General features: G+C 42.4%; 1 protein-coding gene across 2 annotated transcripts in view; it reads right to left on the bottom strand.

Moving 5' to 3' along the window:
- The window catches only part of rsrc1 (arginine/serine-rich coiled-coil 1), a 110,787-nt gene that overhangs the window by 18,283 nt on the left and 79,912 nt on the right, over window positions 1-12,592 (bottom strand). For both annotated transcript variants that reach the window (XM_029447199.1, XM_029447200.1), the window contains exon 7: window positions 3,344-3,415. In XM_029447199.1, the coding sequence (XP_029303059.1) occupies window positions 3,344-3,415 (72 nt within the window). The remainder of the gene's footprint in view (window positions 1-3,343; window positions 3,416-12,592) is intronic.

Below are 12,592 nucleotides of genomic sequence, written 5' to 3' on the forward strand. Positions count from 1 at the left end.
TCAAACGTTTTCATTCCCAGTTGGACTGGAACAACATCTCGTAATCCTTGAACTGACAATGCTTCTGGGAAATGAGATTCAAATAAATAAATAAAACAAGACACATGATACTGGAGCTGAACAATATGATCTAAAAAGATATATTAAGACAACCTTTTATTTGTATTTGTATTTTTATAAATGGTATGATGATCAATTGATTACTGGATCAACAGAGAAATATTATTAATTTCAGATTTGTTTCATGTAAGAAAGCCAAATATTCAGTGGAACCAGCTTCTTCTTAAATCTGAGCATTTGAATCATTGTTGTATATTATAGTAAACTGAATGTTTTGCAATTTTAAATTATTTCAGATGAAATCATTTGAATATGCAAATCTTGATGGCCGCTGGGAAAAAATAAAGGGCATTTTTCACTATTCTTATACATTTTTACAGACAAAACACTTGGAATATTGATCAAAAATGGAAATAATAAGTTGCATATTTCCTTACTAATTTCGACCTATATCTTTGTCCTGTTTAATTACCGCATGACAGCTGATCGGTCGGATAAACGTCTGGTTAAATATCAATGGTTGCTTTAGAAATCATCAGCTTAAAGACATTTATTGAAAAGGTCAACATGAGTAAATGTAGCATCAGCTTTGTCAGATCTGACTGTAATGAAACACAAAGCAGTTCCTCCTGATGCACAGGTAGGTCATTCAGTTCAGATTGGGGAGAAATTCATAATGTCGGCAATTTGAAATATTTAGTTCATCATCCAGTCCTACGTAAAGTACGACCACCACCACACACTGTTACTCTGGTTAACAGTACAGTACACACACACACACACACACACACACACACACACACACACACACACACACACACACACACACACACACACACACACACACACACACACACACACACACACACACACACACAGGCAGTCAGTCCATCTTATTATAGCTGGACACACTATGTTAGCTAAAAGCCTCCTGGGCACACAAACAACATTTCTCAGCTTTAATAGCCTAAACAAGGCATGCAACTAACAAAGGAACCATCCACCCCTCTCATTCTCACACCCTTTCATATCACTTGTTTCCTTTTTCAACCACTAGCATCATCTGGCTGCCCTTAACCAGAGAGCCAAACACTCTTTTTAAGTGGAGACTACTTTGTTAACTGATGACCACAGGGTCAGTTATTGATCCTCTCCTTTCTCTCTCTCCGTAAACCCTGCTGATAAAAAACCCTCTATTCTCGCAGGGCTTTGCAGTATGCAGCTACAGCTCGCTACAATAATAGCTTGCATATCATAGCATTCACATGAATCAGATCTCGGTGGTTCGATTAGGGCTAAACTAACTCAAACACATTGCCAGTCTAGGACGTGAATCTATTTATGAACGAGGAGTGTAGGTGGTAGTGTTCTTCACTTCTCCCCTCCATTCTCTTTAAAGATTTTCTCATTTCAGTTGACTTAACGTTTCAAGTGTAAACTTTCTAGTTGTGTTGACCTCTAAGAGGCCCTGCGGGGAATAAGGAGACCCCTGTTGATGTGCTGTTTAGCAGCAGCAGTGGCCCACCTCCTCCATTTTAGTTGTGCTGGAAGAAAGGGCAGAAGAGGATGGAGCTGGCTGACTCTGCTTGTGTCTATGTGTGTGGATGTGGTGTTCATGTGTAATTGTGACCGTGCTACTGGCTTCTCTCGCTACCGAGGCAAGGGCAAGTCATCAGGGCCACTTTGTCAGGCCTCTCTGATCTCTCTTCATGTGTCCCCGTGCAGGGAATGGAATAAAAAGATCGTCCTCGAAGGCAGCGCCTGCACAGCATGCCGTGCGGCACCGCTCCACTACACAATAAAGCACAACACCTTATTTCACACAGAACGAACAGTTGGAGTGAGGGATGAGGGAGCTCTGAGCAAAACAGTCAACTGAATCCAAAAAGAGGCAACAGTGCAGTGTGAACTTAGCTTAAGAAAGCCTTTAGATGGAGAGACTTGCTCTGTTGCCCCAAGCGAGGCACTTAGTCACCACTTTGGCAATGCTTCCACACAGAGAACAGAGAAGTAGGAGAAGGGAAAGAGGAAGAAAGACACAGAGAGGAGGCCAGGAGAGAGGTGGAAATGGTTGATGAGGAGAAATGGAGGTGGGAAGAAAGAGCATGTGAGACAGAAAGTAGGAGGAGAAAACAGACAGACCAAGAAGAATGAATCGTATAAATGTGAGAATGGTGGAGAGAGGCTGAAGAAAACAAAAGAAGGTGAAATACAGAGAAGGAGGCGATAGAGAGGATAGATTCTTCCCAGAACTGGGGGACCAAAGCAAGAGTGCAGGGCTAATTAGTTTCTGATGGCTGGACATTCATTTGGCTAAAAGGTCAGCTAACTTTAAAGGTCACACTGCCGTGCCTGCTCGATGCACGGAAAGAAAAAGAAATCGACAAAAAGAGTGGAGAGAGAATTCAGCGATATAGAAACAAGATCTAGAACAAATTATACTCCTACAGACACCCACACCCATACCCACGCACACACACACACACACACACACACACACAGGTTGATAACAGTACATTTGATATTCTCAATGATGACATGCTCTGGGACCAGGGTCATTATTCTATCTAAGGACAGATATTACTGCTAGCATATCCACTGCATATTACTCTGCACTTTATTTGAATGTGTATCAAGATAAGCTGTGTGTGTGTGTGTGTGTGTGTGTGTGTGTGTGTGTGTGTGTGTGTGTGTGTGTGTGTGTGTGTGTGGTAGTGGGGGGTTTCAGGTTGGCAGGATACATCTTTATGTAGATTACAGCTGTCCTAATACAAACTGAGGAGTGTAATCAGGATCTCTAAGCTCATGTTTTTTTAAGTATAGATGAACTGCTAAGAATTCTGGTTGACAAGACAAGGGTGCTTACGCTAATCTGTTCATGCAAACATATTAGATGTGTGTAAGTGTGTAAAATCACTAACGTTTGACACAAGAAACCGGAACATAGTTTCCCAAAACTAACAAACATACACATTCACATTCATGACATGGAAGCTTTAAAAACCTTGTTTAAATACACATTACGACTTCTGTTTTGTATTTTGTGTCCCCAACTCCTCAAAAGGTTATATTAATGACTATTTGATGTCCAACAAAATATAAAATAAAGCTAACTTGAATTTGTTTCAACTGTTATCTTGCATTTTTTGGTTTCTGGTTCATGTTTTTTGTTTTTAGAACAACTACAACCGGTTTGGTGTTGATGCCAAAGTCCACTTGTTGGATCTATGACAGACACACAGACACACACACACACACACACACAGACACACACACAACTCACCATCCTCTATTTTCTTCCGGGCCTCCTCCTCTCTCTTGGCTACTTTGGCCTTCAGCACTTCGTCTGTCTTAGCTGAAAATAAAGAAAGCAGCGTTAGGAGCAAAGCCAAACTTCAGGAACATCATAATGGTTTTATTATGGAAATCATTTTTTAGATATATTAAATGAGATATTAAGGAATGAATTATGATGTATGATTTTACCTTATATTTGTACTAAAAACACTTGAATTTGATCATCCCATTTACAAAATAAAAACAACACATTTGTACGCACAAAGCACACAAGTTATTTCCGTGGGAGACACTCTGCTTTGATACTTATCATAATGCAGAAAACTACCAGAGAACACATCATTAGATCAAGAGTCAGCGTAGAAATCAACAAAAATATGAATCATGCCTTCTTCTCCCTTTGCCTACCAGGCAACACCCTTCTCTGTTTTCCCTTCCTACCTCTGTGAAAAGTGAGCAAGCATTCCTGAGAGGTGTTTATCGTCTCGGCATAATGAAAAGCTTAAGAGAAAGTGAGGCTGCGGGAGTAAACAGTCGTCAGGGCATTTTAAGCATCTCTCATCGTGAGCCGTGTTGTCTTGGCTCCCTTTTCCTCCGCCTTTCCCCCTGAATAATCAAGATGTTAAGCCACATTAAAAAATATAATGCCGTGTATGGCAGGACTATCAATACTGCCTCTAAATTAATTACATTTCCGCTGCGGCGCATCATTTATTTCGCAGCGTTAAGGCCTCGACGGAGCCATTCGCCTTTATTGCTATCTCACTTGGTTGATGAGTGAGCTATGTAAAATTGAGTCTCCAATATCATTACACTTAATGAGTTTAAACTTTAAGAAAAAAAAAAGCCGAGAGAAACAGAAGAAGAGAGCGAGCAGAAGAGAGAGGATGAGAATGAGAGCTCTGCACTGTTTTGGGGAAGTTAATACAATATAAGAGTGGGTGTAAGTGTTTGGCAGCGCTTACAGAATGTTTGTGTTAGGGCACAGCTGTGGGTGTCCGAATGTGGTTTATTGCACCACTTGAGATGCCTGCATGTGTGTTTGTTGTGTACACTCCTAGTTTTGTCTCTGATTGTGTGCTAGACATTGCAGTGCAAGCAAATAACTTACATAAAAAATACAACACATACATCATGTGCGTGTGTGCGTGTGTGTGTGTGTGTGTGTTTTGGATGCAGGAGGCCATGGGTTATGCTCGTCTCTCTGTGACTGCGCTGCCGTTTTTGTTCAGTAATTGGCGTAGACAAAGAACCGTCACACTGCTGTTACGGCTGGTTAAGTCTGGAGGTTCCGCATCTTTAGTAACAATGACTCTACATGGATGACTGAACCTTCCTCTACCTCCCTCAGCTAGCGTGTGTGTGTGTGTGTGTGTGTGTGTGTGGGAGCACACCTAACTAAATCAACAGAAACCAATCTATTTCTCTTAGTTAACACAGTCATAATTTAGGAAGTTTGTGTGTATGTACCAAAAAACTAAAACCGTGGGCTGCATCTCTTCGCAACTACTTTTTTTGTTTGTGTGCACAGATGTGTATTTGTGTGAGCACACCTGTGTGTGGTTTTTGTGTGTGTGAGTGAACTCCTCTCTGTGTTCTTCAGTTCCCTCTTTGCTCGGGGCTACCGAGAGGCAGTTAGGAGATGGAGCGGCATTGGTGGTGTGATGGAGCGGGGAGGGAGACAGGGGGGGGGGAAAAAGAGGAGGGGAAAGGGAGATATGCGGATAGATGGGGGCCATGTAGGAAAAAGGAAGAACTGACAGCGAAGGGAAACAGACAAACAAGCAGGAATAAGAGAAAAAGCATTGCCTGCCGCGCACACAAACATGTGCACACAAACAACAGGAGAGATTTGTCGCCTCTTTTTGTTTGCATGTTTATCCTCCACCTCTATCCCTTCATCCCTCCCCCAACAGGTTCTCTTATCCTCTCGCTCTCTCTTCTCTCCTTCTGTTTTGCCCTCTCCCACCCCTCCCTGTCTTTTTCATGCTTTCTCTTCCTTCTCTTGCTCATCTCTCCAGTACACTGTGCCTGGGGGCGATAGCAGCAAATCAAACTGTTTATCCATCTCTCATCAGTGCGCTGCCTCACGGGGCTCCTGCCCCCTCAAAACAATGAAAGTAGGCCCGAGCGCTGAGCCGGGGATAAGATTTAATTACATCAATAAAGAGCTCTGCATTAAAAAAAGATAAACTACAAAACAACACATTACAGCAACACACTTTGCTGCACTATCATGAAAAGCCTGTTAACATTACAGTTTCATGTAAAAGAGAAATAAGCCTCACAGCTGTACCCAACTAGAAATATAGGCTTGTATGTGTGCAGAGGCCGCTTATTGGAAGTATATTTCTTGGCAACTAAGTGGCTCCAGTTCATTGTAGGATAATTTCGTGATGGACTTTTATTAAAGCGGGTAATAAACGGCCGGGTGTTCGAGAGAGGAGAGGCCTTTCACTTCATTTAGACTTCGTTCAGTCTTGGCTGCAGGGGCGGAGGGAAAGAGGAGGGATGGCAGCAGGAAGGGGCGGCGAGCGTCAGTGAAATCGCATTGTGATTATGAGTGTAATTGCAGCTCAGGGGCCCAGGGGCCATGTAGCTCTGATGGCACTAGAAGATGTTTTATGCACAGCAACAGAGAGGAAGAAAGTGAGAAAGAGAGAAAGAGGGAGAGTGGGAGTGAGAGGCAGGCTGCCAGGATGTTTGCAATTCCTTCTTCTTTTTACAGAATCCCCTCTTCTATCTCTTTTCTCCTCACTTCTTTTCCTCCTTCCTTCTCCTCCTCCCCCAAGACCCTTCTTCACTCCTCTCCTCTCCTATTCTATTCTCTCCTCCCTTCTCTTCTCTCCTGTCCTCCTCCCTTGGCAGGATTAGCTGGGTCTCGTTAGAGGGGAAATGTAATAATGCTCCCACCAGGTGGAATCGGGCCCGCTCCATTATCAGCCGGGAGATGGATGGGCCGTGTAGGGCCGGCGGGGGCCACGCGCGCACGCAATTTAGATTCAATAAACTGGCAAAGCAAGACCCCCAATCTGATTTATCTCTTACACGCCGCCAATGCTTGCTGCTACGATGCTGATTCCCTATTACCACTCAGAGAAGGACTATTCATTGGATGTAAGGCACGGCAGTCAGAGAGGCTTGTCGGGCCCCCGGGACGGCAGCAAAACAGATACAGCAGAGGGTTAATACGTTTACACACAGATAAGCAATTAAATCTAAGGCTGAGGTGAGTTATAGAGTTATTAAGGAGGGATTGGAGGGGGAGAAGGGAGGGACAGAGGGTGAGAAAAAGAAGGAAAGAGATGCTATTCAGCACAGCGTGGTAGCTTGGGCCCTAGGCCGAGTACAGTAAGTATCAGAAGTGAGAAAGGCTACCATATTATAGAGTTCGTGAGGTGAGAGAACAACAGAAGAGCAGCAGTCTGCCCACGTTGTTCAATAAACTCAATACCACACTTACAAACTAGCAATGCTGAAGACAGAGGTCAACACAACATTTATCCACTTAGTCTGTGTGTGTGTGTTTGTGAGAGTTTATGAGTGAGTATATATATATGCAAGTGTATGTATTCATCTCTAAATGTAAGTGGGTATGTGTTGGCGTAATAGGAATATTCATATCCGCTGTATACCTGACTGTGAGTGTGCTGCAGATCACATTTGACTGTGTTTGTGCATGAATGCCAGAGCCGCAGCGATGTTAGCGGCGTTGGTAGTGGTGGGTGTCATTCCAGTGCAGCCGCCAATCAAAGCGAATCTGAATGTCAGCAGGAGAGGAGGCGCGATAAATCAGCCTCACACCCAACGACAAACAGAATATTAGAGGCAGCGCAGCGCCATTGGAAAAATGTCCCTTCCAATCAGCCGAGCACTTTACAGTGAAGCTCAACAGCCGGGCCTCCGACCAACACCGAATACCAGAGAGAGACAGACAAGACAATAAATAAATAAGAGACAGACAGGTTGGAAGACAGACAAACAGACCTGTAGCCACACTGATGAATAACGGCCCTGACAGGTAGAAAGACGAGACAAAGAAACATAAGAACACAATGGGGCGGGAGGACAGACAGGTAGCCGCACTAACTGACATGTAACAGGCCTGGCAGAAGCCAAGACAGACAGACAGACAGACAGACAGACAGACAGGTGGGAAGATAGACAGAAAACTGCTGGGCAGACAGACTGACAACTAAATAGTCGTGCAGAACAATATATTGCTGCAGCAACAACATTGCAATGTATACACAAGTGCCACAGTCCCGCTGTGAAGGAATGAAATGCAATAAAGACAATTAGGCCCACCTCCATACAGAGTTTCTCATGACTAATGTTAAAGATAAAAAACATGAGAAATGATTTTATTGTTTACATATCACATGTTGCCTTTTTTGGAATGTAACTTCAAAATAAGTGCGGAAGTCAAAACGTCCACCTGTTAGTTGGCAGACGTAAATATGACACAAGACTTAGGTTTAGGCTGACAGCACAAGTCCATCCATGTTTGATGAGTGCTAAGTGGGAACAAAATGTACGTTCATGTCATGAACGTACATTTCAGATGCTTCGGCCGGTCCCGCCTCATATAAAGAAGGCTTCAAATGGCAATAAGAAATAATGGACTCCTTGAGAAAGAGCTGGTGGTTCTTCAGGTTGTTATTAAAGATGGATTCAACAGAATGATCAAGATCTACAGCTAGATGAAGCACACAACACCATTAGGACTTCTTTTTTTTAATACATTAGGCATAAGGCAAACACGGATTTATAAATGAAAGCTGAATTAAAGTGCTATAAAAACGTCAGCCTAAACAAATATTTTCCAGTACAATTTATTTTCCCAAAATCATTTGGGCCTGGTGTACAAGACAGACAGGACAGATGTGATACAGTAACTGGTCAAATAAAAGTTCAACGTTGCAGCTCTACTGCACTGCTGCTGCACCGTTTTTATCTTTTTCAGCTGTCAGGGAGTTTAAAAATGATAAACATTCAATTTGTCAAGTTCGAATGCAGGATGCATGAAGGTCAAACCACTTTACTGTGTCTAAGTAGAATTTATAACACCGACAGAACAAGAGAGAGAGACAGTGATAGACTTAAATCAGACTCTTACAAGACAAACAAAGCTGGGATGGATCGCATTACATGCATGAGACAGATCAGGTAATGGATTAGTAAATGTGACACTGAGATAGGGGACGAGGTTTACAGAGACAAAGTCCAGCTGAACAACTTGCGTGCTCTACTTACATGCTCCATGTGAATTAGTTAAAAAGTACCCAATGAATACTACTGCATCTGACCTGACCAGAGTATCTAAAGACTTAGATACTTCAGCTTCTTTAGGAGAAACAAGTTGAACCATGAGACAGAAACCCCCCCCCCGTGTCTGATGGAGCAAATGTGACGATACTGTTGAAGAAATGTACAGCAGGTGTGGAGGTTACAAGAAGAAGCCACATCCTAAACAGCCACTAGGTGGCACAGCACGCAGACAACACAAGCAGGGAGGCCAGGCCTTGCTTTTATGTGTGTGTTTAAATGCAGGTGCTCGTGTGTTAGTACAGGACCCTGCATCAAAACCAGCACATCCAGACCTTGTAGCTGTAAAGTATGACTTGACACGGGACATATCACAAATGTTCCTGCATGCTGATTTGACAGGCAGACATAAAGAGATACAACATGAAGTGATTTAAATATTTAGCAGTAAAGATACATAAAACTATTCAAGGGCAATCCTAAATTACAGTCGCGGTTACTGTTTTGACATTGTGCAACTTGTGTTGGGCCTGAAGAAAGTCTCCTGACAACGACAAAAAAAAAAACTCCACATGAAAGTGTTTGAATCAGAGTGAATTCCTTCAGGCAGAAGACAGGAGACATGAACTTGAATGATCTTTATCGCAGGCTGCCCTCTGCATCTGTCATCAGGCAGATTTAACGACAACCCATGAAATATTTACAAACTAAACAATTAGAGAGAGATATCTTACAAAATCAATTAATTATTCATTGCCAATCGTCTGAAAAGCTTTTGTTCTGTTTCACGGCTATATTCTGATGCTGGGGGGTGCATCAATTAGGGCCTGTACTCCTGTGGTGTTATGGATGCTTCGGAGAAGAATGATTGCCTAAATGAAAGAGCCAGATGCAAGATGCCAGTACAACATGCTGACACAGCGTTGTGGCAGATGAGCTTGATAAAACAACACTAGACTATGCTTTACATCAAGTCAGAGGGACAATTTGGATAATTCATCTGAATATGTGAAGAAATAGGACTTACCAACCAACAACTCGCTATGTCAGATCTGACTCCCAACACTCTGGAGCCTTTCTTATGCAACATTTGTTCTATTAATTTTTAAAACGGCCTCTTGACTCTCGACACCTGGGCTCCATGTATGTGTTTTCCTTCTCAGTGATCATGCTGAGATTGCATCTGTCAAACTCAAAGAGGTGAGGAAGTGAGAAGACATGTATCTCATTTATAGGAGAAACAGGAGGTAACTCTGCCCAGAGTTCATTTTCTCTGCAAACTACAAACACAGACCCATACAATTCAAATTCAGATTTTATACGGCGCATATCCAGTAAGGCCAACATACCGTAGATTGGATGTAAACATCTACTTCCCTTCGGAGTATTTCAAAAGATATAAGGTCTCAAGGTGAAAACTTGTTTCTGCTCATGCAAACATTTTAACATTTCCTGTTTTGTCAAAGTGCAAAATCCATCTTTCTCTGTTCTCAATATCAAAACAAAACTTCAAGAGTGGATATTTGTGGACGCAACTTCAACAGAGTAAAATGAGTATCTGACACTAATCTTCTCCCTCTTTCAGTTATACACAAAAAATATTTATTTAACTAATAAATGTGTTGATCTAACTTGCGTGGGGGCATGGAGAAGGATCTATTTTAGAGCTGAAACAATTGGTCGTTCAACCAAAAAGTATCACCAACAATTTTCATATTTGATTAATGATGTGCGTTATTTTTTCAAGCAAAAATGCCCAAAAAAAGATGGCTTCCAGCCTCTAAAATGAGACAATTCCCTGCTTTTCTTTATCATGATAATAGATCTTTGGGTTTACAAGTGTTGTTCTGCCAAAAACAAGCAATTTGAAGCCATCACCATGGGCTCTGGGAACTTTTATACAATGTTCTTACATTGTCCAAAGACCAACGATTAATAGAAACAGTATTCTGCAGATTTATTGGTCATTTTATTGGCTAGTCGTTTCCCTAATCTGTTTAGATCTTCTTGTGCTTCATAAAAAGGCAAAGGATTTCATACACACCTTTGAGATGGCAGTGATGAAAGTAATGACTAATAACTAAGAGCTCATCCCCATAAAACAAACACAAAACAACTAAGTGGCTAAAAATGCCAATTAGAGAACTACTTGACCGCCCAATAACTCTGAGTGTCATATTGTCCTGTGTGTAGCGATCCAATTAGGCAGCTTCCTTTAAGTTGTTTGTCCGGATTTAATAGCCTGACTCTAAATAACACATTTTCAATCAGTTTTAAGTGAGAGTGAAGAATAAGGAAGAACAGTACAATAAACCTGCACGTTCCAAACCCCTCTGCGCCACACAACTCTCGGCTCGAGACAACACACTGGGGTCTGGGTCTTATTTCCTTTGGGCAAATCCTTGTACAGGAGGTCTGGGGTTGAGAACAGGTTTCATGTGGGGCAATAAGCAGCAAGTAGTGGGGCCGTCGCGATGCATGTGGGTGGCTCGGCCCCAGCACCCCAACATACCCTCTTAGACCCAAGGGCGAACGTGTATCCCCTGACTCTCAGAGAGATGGAAGCCCCGGACCCTGGACCGGAGAGGAAAATTGTAGAAAAGGATTGGAGGAGCAGAGGCCTCCAGCGGTCAGGGAGATCAGAGAGGGAGGTTACTCTGAGGACCACGCACTGCCACAGGCTGCACACACACACATGTCAACACACCTGAGGAACACACATGGATGTCAAAATATTGACATATGGCATAAGAGCACCTCTCTCACACACACACACACACACACACACACACACACACACACACACACACACACACACACACACACACACACACACACACACACACACACACACACACACACACACACACACACACACACACAGAGCCTGAGGGGTGACGCCAACAACAAAGCCTCTATAATGCAGCCACCAGGTCACACAAAGTTCAACCTTAAAAACATCATAAGTAAAATGTAAATGATCGTGCTTTTACAGTAGATATTAAAACATTACATTAAAGCATGTGTTAGCAGTAAAGTTAAAGTAATTGTATTTGTTTGGTGGAAGGGTGGGCATGTCTTTTAGGTAAATACAAAACTTCTGTAATGAGCACTTCACTGAGATGAGCGGGTAAGTGCATAACAGAGGTCTTTAGAGGGCAATCAGACCAAATCCATAATGCAGGTTTCACATGGTAAAATATTAAGCATCTTGGGGACTCTGAATGACATCTCACCCTCAACTTCAACCCTGTCATGTCTCCACATGCCACAGTCTCTTTCTTATGCCTAATGTTCTTTTATCTCCTTTATGTCCTTCTCTTCTTTGCCGTTATCTTTTTGTTAAACTCTTTCTCTTTAAACCGTCTCCTGCTTCCTTTTTCTATTTTGTAACCTTTGAACGGGAGCGTGTGCTAGATGCTAGAGGTTCCCCTTTTACAGATACATCTCTTGTAGGATGCTAAACAATTAGATTCTGGCTACATTTGTGACATGCTACCTGTCACAGGTCTAAAAATAAAAGAACAGCGTTGGCATGTGCATACTATAGTACTGTATTTTCACTTCATGTTCAACATTGCTTGGCTTCAGTGTGAAAGGGGTATAAAATAAGTTTGCATATATTAGTGTCAGTTACTAAATAATCCGTTACCATGCGCTTAGAGTGGCGACAACTTTGCTTTTGTCACCCAAACAGCAAGTAGCTTTGTCTTGTGGCCAGAGAGTCTGCACAGACCAAATTCAATAAACGCTAAATGTCTGGATACATTCATTTAGACTATATTTATTTCATCCGGAATGATATGTAGAAGGTTCTCTGTGAACATGTTCATGTTGCATTGCTTTGTGAAAAGCCTCAACCGGGATATTTAGACATATAAAGAGAGGAGTCTACAGAGGCAGAAAGGGAAAGCAGCTCTTCTCACATTTTGTGACTGAAACGTGCTGACTGATTGGGATTAAAGCC

Source organism: Cottoperca gobio, chromosome 13 (assembly GCF_900634415.1).
Source record: "Cottoperca gobio chromosome 13, fCotGob3.1, whole genome shotgun sequence".
NCBI classification, from domain to species: domain Eukaryota; kingdom Metazoa; phylum Chordata; class Actinopteri; order Perciformes; family Bovichtidae; genus Cottoperca; species Cottoperca gobio.